At 35.3% G+C, this 22,468-nt stretch overlaps 1 protein-coding gene across 12 annotated transcripts in view; it reads right to left on the reverse strand.

Moving 5' to 3' along the window:
* The window catches only part of LOC105484665 (DENN domain containing 1B), a 321,512-nt gene that overhangs the window by 111,228 nt on the left and 187,816 nt on the right, over nt 1-22,468 (reverse strand). For all 12 annotated transcript variants that reach the window (XR_011612370.1, XR_011612369.1, XR_989127.3 and 9 more), the window contains one exon: nt 11,738-11,839. Coding sequence is in view for 9 of the 12 variants with exons in the window: in XM_011746499.3 (XP_011744801.2) it covers nt 11,738-11,839 (102 nt within the window). In the remaining 3 variants the exon portion in view is untranslated. The remainder of the gene's footprint in view (nt 1-11,737; nt 11,840-22,468) is intronic.

Consider the following 22,468-nt stretch of genomic DNA (forward strand, 5'->3'; position numbering starts at 1 on the left):
AAACCAAATCCAGCAGCACATCAAAAAGCTTATCCACCATGATCAAGTAGGCTTCATCCCTGGGATGCAGGGCTGGTTTAACATACGCAAATCAATAAACGTTAATCCATCACATAAACAGAAACAATGACAAAAACCACGATTATCTCAATAGATGCAGAAAAGGCCTTCGACAAAATTCAACAACCTTCATGTTCAAAACTCGCAATAAACTAGGTATTGATGGAACATACCTCAAAATAATAAGAGCTATTTATGACAAACTCACAGCCAGTATCATACTGAATGGGCAAGAACTGGAAGCATTCCCTTTGAAAACTGGCACAAGACAAGGATGCCCTCTCACCACTCCTATTCAACATAGTGATGGAAGTTCTGGCCATGGTAATTAGGCAAGAGAAAGAAATAAAGTATATTCAATTAGGAAAAGAGGAATTCAAATTATCTCTGTTTGCAGATGACATGATTGCATATTTAGAAAACCCCATTATCTCAGCCCAAAATGTCCTTAAGCTGGTAAGCAACTTCAGCAAAGTCTCAGGATACAAAATCAGTATGCAAAAATCACAAGCATTCTTTTACACCAATAACAGATAAACAGAGAGCCAAATCATGAGTGTACTCCCATTCACAATTGTTATAAAGAGAATAAAATATCCAGCAATCCAGCGTACAAGGGATGTGAAGGACCTCTTCAAGGAGAACTACAAACCACTGCTCAACAAAATAAAAGAGGACATGAAGAAATGGAAGAACATTCCATACTCATGGATAGGAAGATTCAATATCGTGAAAATGGCCGTACTGCCCATGGTAATTTATAGATTCAATGCCATCCCCATCAAGCTACCAATGACTTTCTTCACAGAATTGGAAAAAACTACTCTAAAGTTCATATGGAACCAAAAAAGAGACCACATTGCCAAGACAATCCTAAGCAAAAAGAACAAAGCTGGAGGCATCATGCTACCTGACTTCAGATTATACTATAAGGCTACAGTAACCAATATAGCATGGTACTGGTACCAAAACAGAGATATAGACCAATGGAACAGAACAGAGCCCTCAGAAATAATACCACACATCTACCACCATCTGATCTTTGACAAACCTGACAACAACAAGAAATGCAGAAAGGATTCCTGATTTAATAAATGGTGCTGGGAAAACTGGCTAGCCATAAGTAGAAAGCTGAAACTGGATCCCTTCCTTACACCTTATACAAAAATTAATTCAAGATGGATTAGAGACTTAAATGTTAGGCCTAAAACCATAAAAACCCTAGAAGAAAACCTAGGCAATACCATTCGGAACATTGGTATGGGCAAGGACTTCATGATAAAACACCAAAAGCAATGGCAACAAAAGCCATAATAGACAAATGGCATCTAATTCAACTAAAAAGCTTCTGCATGGCAAAAGAAACTACCATCAGAGTGAACAGGCAACCTATAGCATGGGAGGAAATTTTTGCAATCTACTCATCTGACAAAGGGCTGATATCCAGAATCTACAAAGAACTCAAACAAATTTACAAGAAAAAAAACAACCCCATCAAAAAGTGGGCAAAGGATATGAACAGACACTTCTCAAAAGAAGATATTTATGCCGGCAACAGACATATGAAAAAATGCTCATCATCACTGGTCATCAGAGAAATGGAAATCAAAACCCCAATGTGATACCATCTCATGCCAGTTAGAATGGCGATCATTAAAAAGTTAAGAAACAACAGATACTGGAGAGGATGTGGAGAAATAGGAAAGCTTTTACACTGTTGGTGGGAGTGTAAATTAGTTCAAACATTGTGGAAAACAGTGTGATGATTCCTCAAGGATCTAGAACTAGAAATACCATTTGACCCAGCGATCCCATTACTGGGTATATACTCAAAGGATTATAAATTATGCTACTATAAAGACATACGCACACGTATGTTTACTGCAGCAGTATTCACAATAGCAAAGAATTGGAAACAACCCAAATGTCCATCAATGATAGACTGGATTAAGAAAATGTGGTACATATACACCATGGAATACTATGCAGCCATAAAAAAAATGGATGAGTTCATGTCCTTTGCAGGGACATGGATGAAGCTGGAAACCATCATTCTCACCAAACTACCACAAGGACAGAAAACCAAACACTGCATGTTCTCGCTCATAGGTGGGAATTGAACAATGAGAACACTTGGACACAGGGCAGGAACATCACACACGAGGGCCTGTTGGCGGGTAGGGGACTGGGGGAGGGATAGTATTAGGAGAAACACCTAATGTAAATGATGAGTTGACGGGTGCAGCAAATCAACATGACACATGTATACCTATGTAACAAACCTGCATATTGTGCACATGTACCCTAGAACTTAAAGTATAATAAAAAAAAAAACAGTAAAAGAAAAAAAGAAAAAAAATCTAAAGGAATAGAAAAGACAGAATGATCAATGTAAGGGTTGACGTTTGAACAGGCTATGGAAGAATGACAGGAAGCATATTAACACTGGTGGTATAGTATGGCATAGACAAAACCTGACATTGTGAAATATATGTGTGAAGGAACATTCAATGTGATTGAATATTGCATTAGAATAGGAAATTGGGCAAGGATTTGGAGCCCAGAGAGAGACCAAGTGCCTTATATAGTGTGATATTCCAAGAAAGTGGCAGAACCAGGATACAAATGCAGATCTATCGGATTCCAAGCCAATATTCTTAACAGGGGTACAGACCTGCCATTAGTGACACTCAATTATGTGACTAAGAACACAAAGTCAAAGGATGCATATGGTATATTTAACTGAAATCTTAATTTTATTTTAATATGAAGGTAAGATGAAGGTAATACAACCAGTATTTAAAAAGTTTTCACTTTAAAATAAACACTGCTATGTTGTGATATAGAATGTACAACATGTATAAATGTTTTGGAAAAATGCAGAACGCTTTCTAAAATGTGCCTGTCACTGGGCTTCTACAGCCACCCCCTCATACTCTTTAAAAATATGTATTCTCTTCTGCCATGGGGGGCACTTTTATGGATAGAAAAGTTTGAGAAATACACATTTTTATTACTCAATGAAAGTTAGACAAGGTTTTGGGGGAACACTAAAAAAGGTTTTTCCAATTTGAGTATTTATCATTTTCCTCCCCGATAGAGTTAGAATTTGGGCAAGCAGAATTATTTTGAGTATCTATTTTAATATACGTGAGTTCCTTCACTATTAAATAAGTTTCCTAACAGTAATCTAGATTATTAGTTAAAAGGACCTATATTCATGGAGATCCCATAAGTTTATAGTCCTAGGTGAGGCTCTTGGATTGCACATTAAATTCAATGAGAGTACATGAATAAATAAAAGGTGTTTAAAGTAATATAGGCACAGGAAAAAGGAGTACAGACTTAGTGAGGGGTAGGGACACTCTGGGGAGACTTTAGAGAGGTGAAAATATAAAAAAGATAAATTACAATAACATGGGATAAATTCTATAACTCAGACATGAACAGAGCTCTAAAGAAATAGAAAAGACAAGATGATTGACTTAAGGGTTGACATTTGAACTATTATAGCCACTTGCCATAGCTACATTGTGGTAGAGAATATACAACGTATAAATGTTTTGGAAAAATGCAGAATGCTTCCTAAAACGTGCTTATCAGTGGGTTCACACAGCCACCCCCCATGCCCTTTAAAAAATGTATTCTCTTCTGCCACGGGGGTGGGCACTCTGTTGGATAGAAAAGTTTGAGAAATACACATTTATATTACTATATGAAAGGTAGGAAAGGTTTGGTTTTGCCATGGTCCTTAGCCACGGCGAATGTATGGTAAGATGAGCAGAAAAAACTTCAGTTCCAGGGGCCTTAATAACAAGCAATGTACAGAAGAAAATAATTTCCTTCATTGTATTAGTATGAGATAAAAGTAAGAGAGCTGAAAATGGCTTAAATATTTGTAGAGCTGCTAGCTAAAGAAAGACAGTAATGTCAGAGCTGTGGATTTAAGGAACTGTTTCTGGGATTCCTTCCAAATCCATTATCTAAAGAGAAATTCATACAAATGGAACCCACTATCATCCATCTAAGCTATGTTTATTTCAAAGTATCATGGAATGTTAGAGATGAGAGGTATCTCAAACTCAGTGATCTTTTACTCTAACTCATGTTACAGATGCAGAAACTGAGACCAAACGAGGTTAAGAAGTCAACTGTCAATGAAAATACAGCCTATTACTGGATGATGTATAAACATTAAAAATATCTATGTTTCAACATAATACTTTCAGTAAATAGTAACAGTTTAAATAATAAAGCAAGGATAGTTGGTAGCTTATGCTTTGTTGACTGAAGGAAGGAGTGTCCAGGGGAGGGGAGATTTTGATCAAAGGATACAAAGTTTCAGTTAGACAAGAGAAATAGGTTTTTGAAATCTACTGCATGGTATAGTGACCACAGTTAATACTAACGCAGTGTACATTTCAAAATTGCTAAAAGAGTAGGGGTTTTTGTGTTTTGTTTTGTTTTTTTTCTTTGAGATGGAGTCTCACTCTGTTGCCCAGGCTGGAGTACACTGGCACAATCTTGGGTCACTGCAACCTCTGCCTCCCAGGTTCAAGCTACTCTCCTGCTTCAGCCTCCCGAGTAGCTGGGATTACAGGCGTGCGACACCTTGCCTGGCTAATTTTTGTATTTTTATTAGAGACAAGGTTTCACCATGTTGGCCAGGCTGGTCTCGAACTCCTGACCTCAGGTGATCCACCACCATCAGCCTCACAAAGTGCTGGGATCACCAGCATGAGCCACTGTGCCTGGCCTAAAAAAGTAGATTATAAATGTTCGCAACATTGTAAAGAAGTATGTGAGGTGATAGATATGTTAATTAGCTTTATATAATCATTCTACAATGTGTGTGTATATTGAAACATCACATTGTAGCCCATAAACATACATTATTGTCAATTAAAATTTTAAAAAAATAAAATACAACAAAAATTATACAATTGTAATATTTTTTAAATGATAAGTAAACTAGGAGAATGCTGTCCTTCCTTTAAAGGTCCCTCCCTTTCAGGGACCTCTCTAGTTAGCCTCCCTAGTAGCTGGGACTACAGGTGTGCACCACCACATCCCGCTAATTTTTGTGTTTTTTGTACAAACAGGGTTTCACCATGCTGCCCAGGCTGGTTAGTCCTCTTTTTAAGGCTTTCCAAGAGATTCAGATAGGTCCACCAATCAGATTATCTAGAATAATCTTTATTTATAGTCAAATAATTAGGAGTTTTAATTTTATCTTTAAAATCCCTTCATAACAAAACTTAAATTACTGTTTGATGGAATAATTGGGGTTGGTAGCCTAGCCAAGTGGACACATTAATAAAACCAACACAATGGGAGCAAACTCAGTTTTTCTTGGGAAATGTCCTCATGTTACTCATAATTAAAAGGTGTTTTGTTTGGCATAGAATTTTAGGTATTTCTTTCTCAACACATTGAAGATGTCATGCCAGTATCTTCTAGATTCCATTATTACTCATGTGAAGTAAGCTGTCAATATTGCTCCTTTGAAGGTAATCTTTTTTCTCCTATTTAAATAAAAAAAATTCCCTTTTTCTTTAATGTTTTATAGCTGAATATACACTGTGTGTGGGTATAGATTCTTTTTTCTTTATATTATATTCTTTCTTCTTCCTTTCTATATAAGAGCCCACAATCCTTTCAGTTTATTCTTTCCTTGCTTTTTATTTTTTTTTCTTGAGGATCAAAATCACAATATTGGTATTTATTTGAAAGACTTTAAAATTTATTTTAAACAGCTTACAAAGATTAGTGGTTATATTTGTAGAACACTTTATGTAACAGTCAATATTGGCCTTTCTTTATGGTTTTATCACATAAATATGTTTACCTAATATATTATTTAGCTTTTCCTGCTTTCGAATATTACATAAAATGTCTCATCACATATCTCTTCAGTAACTTGCTCCTTTCGATTCACTCATTTTCAGTTTGGCTGTAGTTAATTCATTTCCCTGATGTTTAGTGTTCTGTTGTATGAATGTAACAATCTACTGATTTTAACACTGATGGATATCTAAGATTACATCCAGACTTTGCTTTTATGAGCAATTTTGGTAAATGACTTTTGGTACACATTTCAGAATGCGATTTCTGGGTCATAGGAAATTCATATTGTAAAAATAAAAGGGTAGTACCAAAGTGTTAACTTGTGCAAATTTACACTTCAATAAACAGTTAAATCTTTGTCCCTTGCTCTATGTTCCTGTCCAAATTGGGGATTTTCAGGTTTTTAAAACTTGGCCAGTCTGGTGACCGTCAAGTACTATTTCATTATTTTTTATTTGACGTTCTCTGATTACTAATGAGGCTGAGTATCTTACTGATCATTATTAGTGATGCAAGTTTCTTCATCTGCGTGTGCCTCTTCAAATCTTTTGAACAATTAAATTATATTGGATGATATGTTTTTACTGGCATGTGGTAGTTTGTTTATTATACTGTAGATTCTAAATCCTTGAGCAATTTGTACGTATTGCAAATATACTGTTTTTTTGATGACTAAAAGTTCTGAATTTCAATCAAGTCAAATTTATTCCATCATGTTTTAAGAAACATCTATCTCCAAAGAAATAAAAACGTCAGTTTGGTGTGTTTCTTTCTAAATCTTTATACTTTTTTTTTTTTTTGGCTAAACTGTATATGCTAGGAGTCCCAATAAGAATAGCTGACATCATGGCATGTGCCTGTAATCCCAGCTACTCAGGAGGCTGAGGCAGGAGAATCGCTTGAACCTGGGAGGCAGAGGTTGCAGTGAGCCGAGATCTCGCCACTGCACTCCAGCCTGGGCAACAGAACGAGACTCCATCTCAAAAAGGAAAAAAAAAATAGTTGGCACCTTTCTCAGAGGGAAATTTTTAGTGTTTGAAAATTAGGTATGATTTTGCAATAAATAAAACAGGAACTTTTTGGAATCTGAATTGGAGCCATTTGATTCTTGAACATACAGAATAATTTGCCTGGTTTATACAGTCAATACTGCTTCATTTTAATCCATATATTTAACATGTCTTTTGCTCTTCCTTACTTCTTGTATCTCAGACCATCCAACTTGGATCTTTCATTTGAGAAGATTTTCTCCCTGAGGTACTTCCTTAAAGTACTTCCTTAAGGATTTCTTTTTGCTATTGGTGTATGAGTCAGGGTTCAACTGGAGAAGAAAAAACAGTTGGAAATTCTATATTTATACACATACACATGAGATTTATGAGAAGGAATTGGCTTACATGATTGCAGGGCTGGCTAAGCAAGTCTGAAATTCACAGGACAGGTTGTCAGTAAGGGAAAATCATGGGCAGTCTTGAGCTAAGGGGCAAAGAACCAAGCTGTTATCCACAAGTAGAATTCTCTCTCTGAAGGAAACCTTACTCCTGTTTTGTTGCTGCTGCTGTTGTTTGTTTGTTTGTTTTGACACAGGGTCTCACTCTGTCGCCCAGGCTGGAGTGCAGTGGCAGGCATGCTCACAGCTCACTGCAGCCGCAACCACCGGGGCTCAGGTGATCCACATTAGCCTCCATAGTAGCTGGGACTATAGGTGTGAACTACCATATCCAGCTAATTTTTGTATTTTTTGTAGAAACAGGGTTTCACCATGCTGCCCAGGCTGGTGAGTCCTCTTTTTAAGGCTTTCCAAGTGATTCAGATAGGTTCACCAATTAGATTATCTAGAATAATCTTCTTTATTTATAGTCAAATAATTAGGAGTTTTAATTTTATCTTTAAAATCCCTTCATAGTAAAACCTAAATTGCTGTTTGATGGAATAATTGGGGATGGTAGCCTAGCCAAGTGGACACATTAATAAAACCAACACAATGGGAACAAACTCAGTTTTTCTTGGGAAATGTCCTCATGTCACTCATAATTAAAAGGTGTTTTGTTTGGCACAGAATTCTAAGCATTTTTTCTCAACACATAGAAGACATCATGCCAGTATCTTCTAGATTCCATTGTTGCTGCTGTGAAGTAAGCTGTCAATATGTTGCTCCTTTGAAGGTAATCTTTTTTCTCCTATTAAAAAAAAAAAATCCCTTTTCTTTAGTGTTTCATAGCTGAATATACACTGCGTGTGGGCACAGATTCTTCTTTATTCGGTTTGGATGTTAAGACTTCATAAATTTGAAAATTTATGAAGTGTATTTTCACTGGTTCTGGCACTATCCTTTCAACTACTGTCTCTGCTCCATTTTCTGTCTTCACCTGTTAGAACTGACTATATGAATTTAAGGACATTCTTAGTCTACCCTCTACGTCTATCAACTTCCTATATTTTCTATTTCTCTGTCTTTCCATACCACATTCTGTATAACTTCTTTTCCAAATATATCTTCAGCTTAGCAAACCTCTCTTCACTTATATCTGATCTGCAGTTACACTCATCAATTTATTTAATTTCAGTTATTACATGCTTCCCTAACAGAAGTTTATTTGCTACCTTTTTGAAATTGTCTTTGCACTCTTTAAAAAAGTTTTTCTTCTCTGAACATTTTAAAGCTTGTTTCTTCTTTCAATATGTTAAACAGGCTATTTTCATATTCTATTTCTGATAATTCCAATATTTAAAATCTTTGTAAGTCAGTTTCATCTGTTGTTTCTGCTAGCTCTCATTTATAATTTGTTTCCTTGTATTTTTAATAATTTTTCTTTTTTTTTTTTTTGAGACAGAGTCTCACTCTGTCGCCCAGGCCGGAGTGCAACAATGCAATCTCAGTCACTGCAAGCTCCACCTCCCGGGTTAATGCCATTCTCCTGCCTCAGCCTCCCAAGTAGCTGGGACTACAGGCACCTGCCACCACGCCCAGCTAATTTTGTTGTTGTTGTTGTTGTGTATGGTCTCGATCTCCTGACCTTAGGATCCACCCATTTCGGCCTCCCAAATGCTGAGATTACAGGCACCTGTTGCTAGGATCTAATAATTTTTATCCTATGAGTCACTGCACCCGGCTCTTTTAATAATTTTTAACAGTAAAATATCCTTTTGGACTTTTAGCTGGATGAATTATTTGATGCCTGGCTGAAGGTGATTTCCTGAAGAGGGAATACATGTTTACCTCTTCCTGAGGTCTGGGGGCACTAACATTTAGAGTCACTTTAAATTTGGTTTGAGTTTTGTCAGCCAAAATCAGAAAATATTAATTCAGGCTGCAAATTCCTGTGCAGGCTGACACGTGGTTACTTCTTAGCAGCACTTTTCCCTTCCCTCTACCCAGCACTAATGCTTTGGATGTATGAGTTTCCTTACAGATCCCCAGGAAACTGAGTGAGAAAGGAAGCACCTTTATTTGTAGTTTACTTGTACACTAAGTCTTCTCAGAATTACAGGAATCGGGTCTCCTATTACACTTCTCATTTGTAAAATGAGCACTAGGTTTTGTCTCTTACACTGTCTCAACGTAAGGAGTTCTTTAAATATTACGTTTTAAACTGTAGTATGTAGGTTATATATGGATCCGACCTTGCCATATTATCAGAAATAAAACTTCACTTTAACTCTTTCCTTAAAATTATATGCCGCTCTCCTGGGTCAAAGTCCTCTCAAATTTGAAGCATAAGCTGTGCTAAGAGATAACCAGAATAATTCTAGACCTATAATGGATCACGAAGTCATAGTTATAAATCTTTTATACCTAATAAATATTTTTATATTTTTTCAGCCGTATCAGTAGAATCTTTGAGGATTCATCTGTGTCAGTTTTTTACCAACTGACTCTTCTTTTAGACGTTTGTGAAACTCTGTCAACAAGAATCTTTTTCAATCCTTTCAGGGCTATCTTCATGTATCACTTTTTTAAGAATCATAAATATATCAAGTTCTAGAAGACAGCCAATTTGTACAAGTAAGACTATCCACATTGTCCATATAATTAGTTCTTTGGTTGACTATTTTCATATTTTACATTTACCTCCTTGACCAAATTGTATTTTTTAAAAGTCCTACACAGATAGGTATTTTTTAATGTAATATCTCTAAGAATGAGGCAGACATTAAGATTTGCTGAGCATCAACAAAGCACCATGCACTGTGCTGAGAGTTACATGTGTTAATTCACATAAACCTTATTATAATCCTGTGAGGTAGGTGGTAATATTTCTATTTTAAAGAAAAAGAAACATGTACTAATGTAAAATAGATATTCTGTGATATAGTCAAGATGTAACCCAACTATACATGACTCCTAAAAAGTAAATGCTTCTGTAACTATGCAAAAAAATTACCGTTTTGTTAACTTTATTAAGTGGTAAGGATCTAGTTACAGGAGCTCATAATCATAGGGAAGTAAGTTAGATATTCTACCTACCCATTCAATCCCTGACCCCCATATAATCTTCACAACTCAGTTTTGATAATGGAAGACAATGTCTCTTCTTGACAGAGAAAAATACAAAAAGGTACTGATATTGTACTCAAAAGCATGCACTGCATGACTAGCCTGGGACTGTACTGTGCTATACTTTAGCATTTATAAAGCACTATCACTTGATCTTCCTTTCAACCCTGGGAAGTAATTCAGTCTATGCTTGGAGACCTCTAGGGACAAAACGTTCCAAAAGCAGCCCACTCTATTTTTTGGAAATTCACAAGACATCTCTGATCATGAAATCCATGCTCCTTAAGTTTGTATATAGGATAACCTTAACCGTTTCCTTAATGTAAAACTTCACTTATTGGAAGACAGGTATCTCCCCCTGCCCCAGAGTATTTTGTAATCTCAGATAATTTTTAAAAAATTCCTCAGAGGTAGTAGCATTAATTGTTGCCATGTTGATTTCTTTACTGACCTAATTTGAAGGTTATTTTGAGTTATATAGTATCTTCTCTTCTAACAGTTCAAAAAAAATTGTTAAGACTGTCAGCTTCTCAAGGGCATTACTGACTTTTTATTCATTTTTGTATCCTGGCCCTGAGCACAGTTTATGACACACAGTAGGTCTTCATTAAATGCTTAATTCACATAGTAAACTTCACACTTAACATTGTCATGTGGAATAAGAAAAACAAGTGTTAAGAACTTAATTCAAAATTTGTATACAGAAACGAAGACAACTCAATTTAAGAGACTTGCTATGATTACACAATGGAATGACAGAACCGGTGCATCCAAAATTTCTGAAATCTGATGTCTAGTTACTGCTTTTTTGAAATAGCAATTATATTTTCTGAACCAAAAATCAGGACAAACAGCATAACCATGAGTCTTATTTTTAATTCTGAATGCATGAGTATTAAAAAGTCTTACAAAGCTTAAACAGTTAAATATTCATTTTATGAACTATTTTATAAACTGTATTACAATGGAATAATCCTATAAAAATACAGTTTGTTTACCATATCAATCCACCATACCAAAATAACTTCTTCTAAGATGCCTTATATAAGTAAAACTAGTCATGTTGCTGCTGCTTCTGTGAATGTATATTCTTTCTCAATGAGACTTTAAGCTCTATCACATTTGATGAGAAATTTTTTAAAAGCAAAGTTATTACATAGTATTTCTAGAGTGCTATGTCATAACTAGTTACAGAGTTATAAAAGACAGAAAACTTTCCTGAAATTCTAGAAAAGATGCTACTCAGGGTTTGAACATAGTTTTAGAGTAATACAAACGTGTAAAACTGACGATGTTCTGTTACAAAAGAAAAATGTGGAGGTCCATTCTTACCTGCTTAAAAAGCTGGAGGTTAACTGCAGTTTCCAGGAACTGTTTCATCACGCTTGAGCGGTGCTTTACAAAACTCTCCTCACAGAAAGTGATGGGCTCACCCTAGATAGAAATAAAGATTTTAAGGGCATCAATAAAAGGTCAGAGAGAACTAGTCTCTTTAAATCGATATGTGGAGAGTGATAGAGGAAGTGTAAGGTACAGAACCAACAGACCCTTCCTTACACAGAATAGTTAGATTTTAGGGTAGTAGAAACATTCCTCTACTAATAAGCCTGTACTATAGCTTTTTAATCCAGGATCCCATGGACTCTTAAAATTGCTCAATTTTACTTCCTCAAGTAAGAGTAAATCCCCTAAAAATAAAGATTTGACATCATCAGATTGAATTATGAGTATTAAACATAGCACACATACCTGAAAATATCACATAATTTTATTGCATCCTGATTAGAAATAACATCGTTACTATAAAAACTGCTGCATGATTTTTGACATTCGCACTTAGTTGTTATGATCATTAATTTCTTTTTTAATTAATGAAAAGATTTTACAATCCCCTTCTCTTCATGATTGCAAAACAATTCAGACTGGATGCTTTCCAGGATAAGTCCTATTCGGCATCTGCTTTCATTAATCCTTTGCGCTAAGTATTCATATCTTTGCAAGCATCTTGCGGTAGCTCTACCAAGTGCTCCTCCAAACCAGAAAGGACCTAAATCTCAAGTCCTACTCATTCCATTTTTTTTCTACTTATTTCTTTGCATGAATGCAGAAAATCATCACCCACTGGCTAATTCCTACCACTTATTTCCCTCATCAGTCTGAACAGTCCTCTAACCCATTCAACACAAAGTGACTAAACTTTATGACAAAAATGAAAACAGAGATGAATAAAAATGATTCATTCATTATAATGCACATTGTAGCAATATTTATGTCATATGAAAAAGTGTGCCTGCTTACCTTCTAATAGAACTTTGAAAAAATAACAATTATAATTTAATTACCATTATAATTTAATCTTAAGACTCAATATTATTACAGATATCTTTAAGTACAATTCTGAAAATAGGTTCCTGTATAAATAAAATAATGAGAGTAACTCTCTATGTAATTCAACTATTACCACTTTCTGATAAAGTTAATACACTATAGAACTGTACTGTCACATTCAGTAGACACTAGTCACATGTAGCTATGTACATGTAAATTTATGAGATTAATTAAAACTTCAGTTTCTCAGTCATACTAGCTGTATTTGAACTGCTCAATGGTCACATGTGGCTAGTGGCTACTATATTGAACAGTACAGATATAGAACATTTCCTTTAGCATAAAAAGTTTTCCTGGATAGCACTGCTATAGGAAAAAGAAAACAAAATTCAAACAAATTATTAAAGAAGATAATTCAATAAACTCTTAAGTGGTGTCACCTACCACCAGCCACCAGCCAATGACTAATGATAAAAATGTCATTATATAATTTTATCCAGATGATTGCTGTTTTTTCAGGGGGGAGGGGCTAGGGAGGGGGTCATTCTGCCATGCAGGCAGGATTATAGTGGTTCATTCATAGCTCACTGCAGCCTTGACCTCCTGGGCTCAGGTGATCCTCCCACCTCAGCCCCCCAAGTAGCTGGGACTACAGGCACATGCCACGATGCCCGGATAACATTTTGTATTTTCTGTAGAGAAAGGGTTTCGCTATGTTGCCCAAGTTGGTCTCAAACTCCTAGGCTCAAGTGATCTCCCCACCTCGGTCACTCAAAAAGCTGGGATTCTAGGCACAAGCCACCAACCCAGCCTATTACTGCCAATCGTAAAGAGCTACAGATGATTTTTAAATTATATATATTTTAAACTGGACTAATTTACATAAATATATTTTGGATGATCATAAATGTACTATATTGTCCACTATCACAGAATTTATAATCTACTGGAGGAAGAAAATCTACAATAGGCAAGCCTGTTAAAGGTCTATTGTTTTCTAATCTCTAGTACTAGCATCATCCCTAGTTACACTGGAAGCCTGGTAAATGTTTTATGATTGAGTTGTAAAAATAAAATAAAAATAGCAAATGAGCTAAGCCTTATTCCATATGACATATCATCTTCGCAAAAATAAATACAATTTTAAAAATAAATATAAGTAATTGCCTCTAATGGCAGTTCTGGCATCACTGCTATTACAAAGTAATCAGGACTAATAGTAACTTTAGTTTTTATGTGATAGATTTTTCCTTAAACATGTAAAGATGTATTTCAAGACAAGAAGAAATGGATGAGACTAAAGTCTATGCTTTCTTAAAAGTTGGGCATAGTTTAATTATTAGCCTATGTGAATTAAGCTGGAAGAATTCTGTCCTCATTAACCTTTGAGTACTTTCAATCTCTCCAGAGAACAAGTAAAGTAAAAGCTCAGATTTGCTGTCCATCCACTTGTGATGACACAAATCATGGAAAAACTTTGAACTAAACCTTCAATTTGATTAACACGGTTTGTTTACTAAGAATCTCTGATAATAACAAAAGACAAAGCACTGACACATTAGAATTTTCTCTCAAGGAAAAAAATAAGTCTTTATTAATAACGCTCTAAAGTTGCATATATTAATACACAGGAACCTCAATTACTGCCATCACTGGAGGCCTCAATTATTGTCATCCTTAAGGCATATGCTATGAAACAGATTATATTAATAAATGACTCCGCAGTATGAGTTCTTTAAAACCAAAGTTGAATTGAATGACATGAGAAGAATTTGCCTATGATTTTAACCCAGGTTATGAGTATTTGAAGTTCATGTGGTTAACTACATTATCAAACATTTCATGGCAAAATCAATATGACTAGTTTGTCAACTGATATGCAGTGATGTTTCTCAAAGTGTGATCCAAGGTCAGACTTTTCCACAGGATCTGTAGCATTAAAAGTATTTTCATAATAATGTAAGTCATTATTGGCACTCTTGTGTCTCATTTTCTCCTGAGATCCAACAGTGTTTCCCAAAAGCTACCTGGTTGGCAATATTGCAATAGACTGAATACAGAATCAAATATCAGAATCCAGCTGACTTCTATTAAGCCAGATATTAAAAAGCCCTGAAAAAAATGTAAAACAATGATATTGTTCAGACTAAATTTGTTTAGGAATATAGCAATTTTTCATAAAAATGTTTTATATTCATATTTAATTAGTTTATACTGCTTTTAAAATAAATGTATATTTTTTCAGTTTTAATTTCTAATATGGTAAATATTTATACATATACCTCACATAAATGAAGGCTCTTTGATAATTTTTAAGAGTATAAAGACATCCGGAGACCAAAATGTTTGAGAACTACTGATATACAGTAACTAGTAGGGGTCAAAGGTGACTTCCAGATTTCTAGATTAACGGTCATAAAATGACATTATTTATTAGGGACTGAAAATATAGAAAGAAAACCACATTTAAGGAGAAGTTGATAAAATCAATATTGGCATATGTTTTCGGTAATATTCCTACTGGAGCCTGAGACAGGGGTTCTTGTACAATTGATTTTCGCAGATCACTCTCAGGAAAAAGGTATTAAGGAAAACAAGACAGGACAGAGGAAAAAGTCAAGCAAGAATATGGTCTCAACTGGAGATGAGCTTCAGCCAAATCCCATGGGAAAGCACCAACTGTACCATAGACTTGATCCCACTTTGAGGCAGAGAGGCCAGCGTCTTACATCCCGTATAAGAAGTGTTCTTTTTCAATGCTGAGAGGTGCAAAGATGAGGGATGAACATAGTTTTCCCGGTGATGCACTTCCATTTAGCTAAGGGCAATTTTTAACAAAACAAATACAACAAGTACAGGGGATCTGGGCAGGGCACCAACAATATCTACCACCGATGTTTGAGAAACACGTGAAGGTATGTAGCACAAAGCTAGAAACTCGTGTTAGGAAAATTTGTTATTTAATACATACTTAAGAATTATCTGTACAGACCTGAGTATTAAAGTTGAGTTGATCACTCTACTTACAGAAAACGACTTATGCAATTAAGAAATACCCATCTATAATCTATTTTTTAAATGTTGTATTATTCATTCACAGAAAAGTAAGTAAACATATGATTCTGTAGAGACACAAAGTAACCAGGTAGAAACATAAAACAATGGAAAAGAAAATCTCTTCATGAGATAATTCTGACATGACAGAAAAACTACTGAATATTTTGCTCCATAAAACAGTGATGAGGCAAAAAGAAAGGAATCAAAAGCAGTCATTTCGATGGAAAGCCCAACAAAGGAACATAAACAGCTATCAGGAAAACATAATCTGCAGTAGAATCAGAATAAAGTTTGTATTACAGAGAAGGGAAACAGATTTTCGTAGGGACTTATTTTCTGCCATACATTCAAGGTTATTTTCATATATCTTATCGTGAACTCTGGAGGTCTGGGACTAAATTCTTGTTCATCTTTGCATTCCCTATGGCAGTGGTCCCCAAACATTTTGGCACTAGACAGGGGTTTTGTGGAAGACAATTTTTCCACAGACAGCAGAAGTGGGGAATGGTTGTTGGATGATTCAAGCGCATTACATTTATTGTGTACTTTATATTATTACGACAATTGTAATACATAATGAAATAATTCTACAAGTCACTACAATGTAGAATCAATCAGTGGGAGCCCTGAGCTTGTTTTCCTACAACTAGATGGTCTTATCTGGGGTAATGGGAGACAGTGACAGATCATCAGGCATTAGATTCTCATAAGGAATATGCAACCTAGATTCCTCACATATGCAGTTCATAATAGGGGTTTCGCTCCTATGAGACAGGAGGTGGAGCTCAGGCAGTAATGTGAGCCATGGGGAGTGGCTGTAAATACAGATGAAGCTTCATTCCCTCACCTGCCACTCACCTCCTGCCATCTGGCCTGGTTCCTAATGGGAGTGGGGATCCCTGACCTGCAGCAACCAACCCAGTACTCTGCATTTTGAATGTTAAATAAATATCTCCTAGTTACTGTATGAATTATTTACACAGAATAATTAAGCCACAAATAAGTTATGGATGAAATAGAGCTGTTTTTCTTCCTTAGTATTATGTTCAACTTCAGAGTGATAATCATTACTGACATAATGTTTGTGTGTGTTTGTTTTACAAATGAGTATCTTTCAAGATCTATATATTGTACCTGGAATAGAAAACTTTCTAAGAACAAGAAAATACTTAAAACGTAGATTAGATCTTATACTACCATGATGTGTATGACTTAGCAAGAGTTCACTGTGAAAGAAAATTTGGGTATCAGAAAGAATGATAAAGTAAAAAATGTGAAATATAATCCAAAACATCAACATTATACTTATTTGGTTCCTTAATACACCTGGACTCAATGTAATGTCACCATTACATAAGGAGTATAAACAAACTAAGCAAAAATGTCTGCATATTGATGGCTATTTTAAATTTAAAATCTCTGAAAGACTCTCCTGTCAGATATCTCACGGGAATGTTCAAATATTTGCAGATTCTGCCAGGAAATAATAATAAATGATTTTCAGGTTATACAGCATATTCCTTCTACATGTCCCAATGCTATTATTATGTAAGGTACAGCAACTCTACTTTCAGAGTGTATTAACCATGGAAACAGTAATTTTCTTCCATTGTTGGCACTTTAGCTAGAAGTCAATGAAAAAAACCTCACAGTCAAACTATAAAGTTTAACCATCAGCGTCAAAATATTTTATTTGTACATATTATTTTGTTACTTTATCCTCAAGTTGCTGGATCTGTCTTGAAAAAAGAAAAACTACAGCTACCTACTAATGTTCTATTTACCTATGAATCAGCAACTTAAGATAGAAAAAGGAACTAATTTTTCTAAATTAGACATTGCTGTTTCTAACTTTTTGTGTGAACTTAAATACTTAGAAAAAATTAATAGATTGTGCATTAACTTTGTGCATACTATTTAAAAATATATTTTTCTTCCCCACAACTTAAGACAATGAGAAAAACATTCTCCATTCTCATAAAACATATCAGTGATATATAAATTGAACACTTCCTACCCAAGTCCCTAGTTCTATCTGTTCCAAAGTACTTGAGGAGAAACTGTATATTATTACTGAAGCAATAAAGCAAAATTCTCTCCCTATTAATTAGAAATGAGCAGAAAGAAAGTGCAATAAAACAACTTTTATCCATTAGAAAGCCAGATGCACACCAACTACTTCTTTGGTGGTAACCATCTCTCAAGTTAACAGGTCTATCTATGCTCAAGCAAGAGTAATGACATGAAAGGATGCGTAAAATGTTTTAGTAACCATAAAACTGTAAGGAGTAGTACTTTTCAACCTGGATTTTTAAAACTCTAACAAGTTGACAATTACAAATTTCTTAAATGGAAATGTTAAGATGAAGATTTAGTGAATGGCCTTTTAAATTATGGATGCCAACCCCATGTTTAAATTGCTTGAGCTTAATCATTAAATACAACAACATTACTTACTGATAATGTTTTAAAGAAAATAATCAAAAAGTGTTTGAAAGATACACTTGTCAAACTGTCACTCCTCCAACTTGTCAAACTGAGGTCCGGATTACTAACCAATCTTTATTTTTAAAGTAACTTATTTTTTATCCATTAGCAAGGTCAAGGCAGCCCAGGAAAGCTTGAGTGATGGAAACACATGACAGCACCTTAAGCATTAAAGCAAATAAACTTGAGTGTTACTTCTGTGCTCTCAGACAGGATAATCAAGTATGTCTTTGAATATACTAAACAATATTTTAACTCAAACAAACATTTCTTCAACATCAGCTATTATTCAAAAATGTGACTTTTTTATAGCTTGTGACACAAGTGATACACAGAGGTATAACTAAAGACCATTTCTTAGTTATTTAATACAATCATTTTAAAGTATTGTCATGTTTAAGGCAATGTATTCCTTTCTGGAAAGATGCTTTGTTTGTGGTTATGCTAAAGGGATTTTCCTTACTAAGTCTATTGATTCTATATTTTATTTTTAATAATGACAACATAAACAGCATTTACTACATGCCAACCCAAGAAGTATCATCACTTTTTTTTTTAACAAATGCAAATACCAAAGCACTAATAGGTTAATTTGCCCAAAGTCATATAACTAGTTGGTCACAGAATGAGGATGAATCCAGTCAGTATGGTTACAGAGTCTTGTGCTCTTACCACTTTTCTTTCATTCATTTAGTACGTTAATTTTATCTCACATTTTTCAATTCTTAAAAAGTGGCTAACTTGCTGTTGGCTAAAATCCAAAAAAAAAAAAAAAAGTAAAACATTCATTACCTTATTTGAATTTCCAGCAACTTTAAGGAGTTTTATATTGTTCTCTGTAATTAAGGGTGGGTACAATTTATTCGCCAATCATGCCAAGGTAACATTTAGAGAGTGTGGACTAGGCACTGTAAGTAACAACAATTTAGGGTTGCCAGCTTAGACATTTTAAGTACTTAATGTATAAAATAAATTACTCTTTAGCAGTATTTAGCATATGTATTTAGCATCTGTATAGGAATATGCAAATCATCCTGGAGGGTATTTTTCTCATAATCCACATCCTCTGGTTCCCCAGTACTCCTGTCTTCCTTCCTAAGGTCTTTGAGATTTGAGCCTTCAGGATATTCACAAAGGTCCTTTCTTCCTCTTCTGCAATAAGACCATGATAGCCACAACTGTCTCCCTGCCCCTGGTCTTGCTCAACTTTGATCTAACATGAACAACATCATGAAAGTGGTCTTTCTAATACACAATGCTAAGCACTACATTCCCATGATAAATAATTGTAAACACTGTGCATTAAGATAAAGCTGAAACTCTCCTGACTGAAAGGTCATTTATGACTGGTTCTGCTGCCTCTATGGGAGTGAATCCTAACCCTTTTTGGATTTATTCTTTTTTGAGAACATGGTGGAAGACATGAATACTCTCTCCAGAAAAACGCATATATTCAACAGTTATCTCCCAGGTTTCTTGTTTCCCATACATTGAGAAGGATAATGTTCTTTTATCATTTTCAGGTTCATTTTTTTTGCTACTGCTAGAGAAGAAATGACTGCATCACCCTATGTCACTATAAGCTCCTGGTGGGAGCACATGCTTAACATTATTTTTTTGGCCCAGAAGCTTCAGAGAGGGCCTATTATAGCTGCACTCAACATATATCTGATAAACATAAATTATATCTATAACGTATCCTAATAAACAGAATAAGAAGTATATTCTTATACAATGAAACATCTTGCCATTGACTTTTACTTTAGATGATTTTCTACAGAAAGAGAAAAACAGACGAATCAAAACTCCCTTTCAGTACAATATATTCAATCCTGCTGTATAGAGTATTAAGACAAAGAAGGGAAGAGAAGAATTAGAAGACTGAAGAGGATGAAGCTGTTTGAGTAGTAGTAGTTACTCCAGGTAAACAAAACCATAAATGGAAATAGCATAAATATCAAATCATTTCTCCAATTTATATACCCACTATGAGATGCCTATGCCACCTGTTTCCATGAAGAAAATTCCTAAGACTTTGTATTGAACTTGGTCTTTCCATTAGTGAATACTGAATGCCTTTCATGTATCTTCGTTTAGAAGTAATGCACGTTCAGGAAACATATCTTTTTTTCTTTTTCCTTTTTTTTTTTTTAGTTAAATTTAATTCATTTTTTTTTCTCTTTTTTTTTCCTTTAAGTTCTAGGGTACACGTGCACAATGTGCAGGTTTGTTACATATGTATACATGTGCCATGTTGCTGTGCTGCATCCATTAACTTGTCGTTTACATTAGGTATATTTCCTAATGCTATCCCTTCCCACTCACCCCACTCTATGACGGGCCCCAGTGTGTGATGTTCCCCTTCCTGTGTACAAGTGTTCCCATTGTTCAATTCCCACCTATGAGTGAGAACATGCGGTGTTTGGTTTTTTGTCTTTGCCATACATTGCTGGGAATGATGGTTTCCAGCTTCATCCATGTCCCTACAAAGGACATGAACTCATCCTTTTTTGTGGCTGCATAGTATTCCAAGGTGTATATGTGCCACATTTTCTTAATCCAGTCTCTCACTGGTGGACATCTGGGTTGGTTCCAAGTCTTTGCTATTGTGAATAGTGCCGCAATAAACATACGTGTGCATGTGTCTTTATAGCAGCATGATTTATAATCCTTTGGGTATATACCCAGTAATGGGATGGCTGGGTCAAATGGTATTTCTAGTTCCAGATCCTTGAGGAATCGTCACTCTTTTCCACAATGGTTGAACTAGTTAACAGTCCCACCAACATTGTAAAAGTGTTCTATTTCTCCACATCCTCTCCAGAACCTTTTGTTTCCTGACATTTTAATGATCACCATTCTAACTGGTGTGAGATGGTGAAATGGTGAGATGGTGTGGTTTTGATGTGCATTTCTCCGTTGGCCAGTGATGATGAGCATTTTTTCATGTGTCTATTGACTGCATAAACGTCTTCTTTTGAGAAGTGTCTGTTCATCATATCATTTGCCCACTTTTTGATGGGGTTGCTTTTTTCTTGTCAATTTGTTTGAGTTCTTTGTAGATTCTGGATATTAGCCCTTTGTCAGATGAATAGATTACAAAAATCTTCTCCCATTCTGTAGGTTGTCTGTTCACTCTGACGGTAGTTTCTTTTGCTGTGCAGAAGCTCTTTAGTTTAATTAGATTCCATTTGTCAATTATGGCTTTTGTTGCTATTGCTTTTGGTGTTTTAGACATGAAGTCCTTGCCCATGCCAATGTCCTGAATGGTATTGCCTAGGTTTTCTTCTAGGGTTTTTATGGTTTTAGGCCTAACATTTAAGTCTCTAATCCATCTTGAATTAATTTTTGTATAAGGTGTAAGGAAGGGATCCAGTTTCAGCTTTCTACTTATGGCTAGCCAGTTTTCCCAGCACCATTTATTAAATAGGGAATCCTTTCCCCATTTCTTGGTTTTGTCAGATTTGTCAAAGATCAGATGGTGGTAGATGTGTGGTATTATTTCTGAGGGCTCTGTTCTGTTCCATTGGTCTATATCTCTGTTTTGGTACCAGTACCATGCTGCTGATCTTTTCAAAAAACCAGATCCTGGATTCATGGATTTTTTGAAGGGTTTTTTGTGTCTCTATCTCCTTCAGTTCTAGTCTGTTCTTAGTTATTTCTTGCCTTCTGCTAGCTTTTGAATGTGTTTTCTCTTGCTTCTCTAGTATCTTTTAATTGTGACGTTAGGGTGTCGATTTTAGATCTTTCCTGCTTTCTCTTGTGGGCATTTAGTACTATAAATTTCCCTCTACACACTGGTTTAAATGTGTCCCAGAGATTCTGGTATGTTGTGTCTGTGTTCTCATTGGTTTCAAACAACATCTTTATTTCTGCCTTCGTTTCGATATGTACCTAGTAGTCATTCAGGAGCAGGTTGTTCAGTTTCCATGTAGTTGAGTGGTTTTGAGTGAGTTTCTTAATCTTGAGTTCTAGTTTGATTGCACTGTGGTCTGAGAGACAGTGTGTTGTAATTTCTGTTCTTTTACATTTGCTGTGGGCTGCTTTACTTCCAACTACATGGTCAATTTTGGAATAAGTGCGATGTGGTACTGAAAAGAATGTATATTCTGTTGATTTGGGTTGGAGAGTTCTGTAGATATCTATCAGGTCTGCTTGATGCAGAGCAGAGTTCAATCCCTGGATATTCTT

The sequence above is a fragment of the Macaca nemestrina genome, chromosome 1 (assembly GCF_043159975.1).
Source record: "Macaca nemestrina isolate mMacNem1 chromosome 1, mMacNem.hap1, whole genome shotgun sequence".
In the NCBI taxonomy this organism is placed as follows: Eukaryota; Metazoa; Chordata; class Mammalia; order Primates; family Cercopithecidae; genus Macaca; species Macaca nemestrina.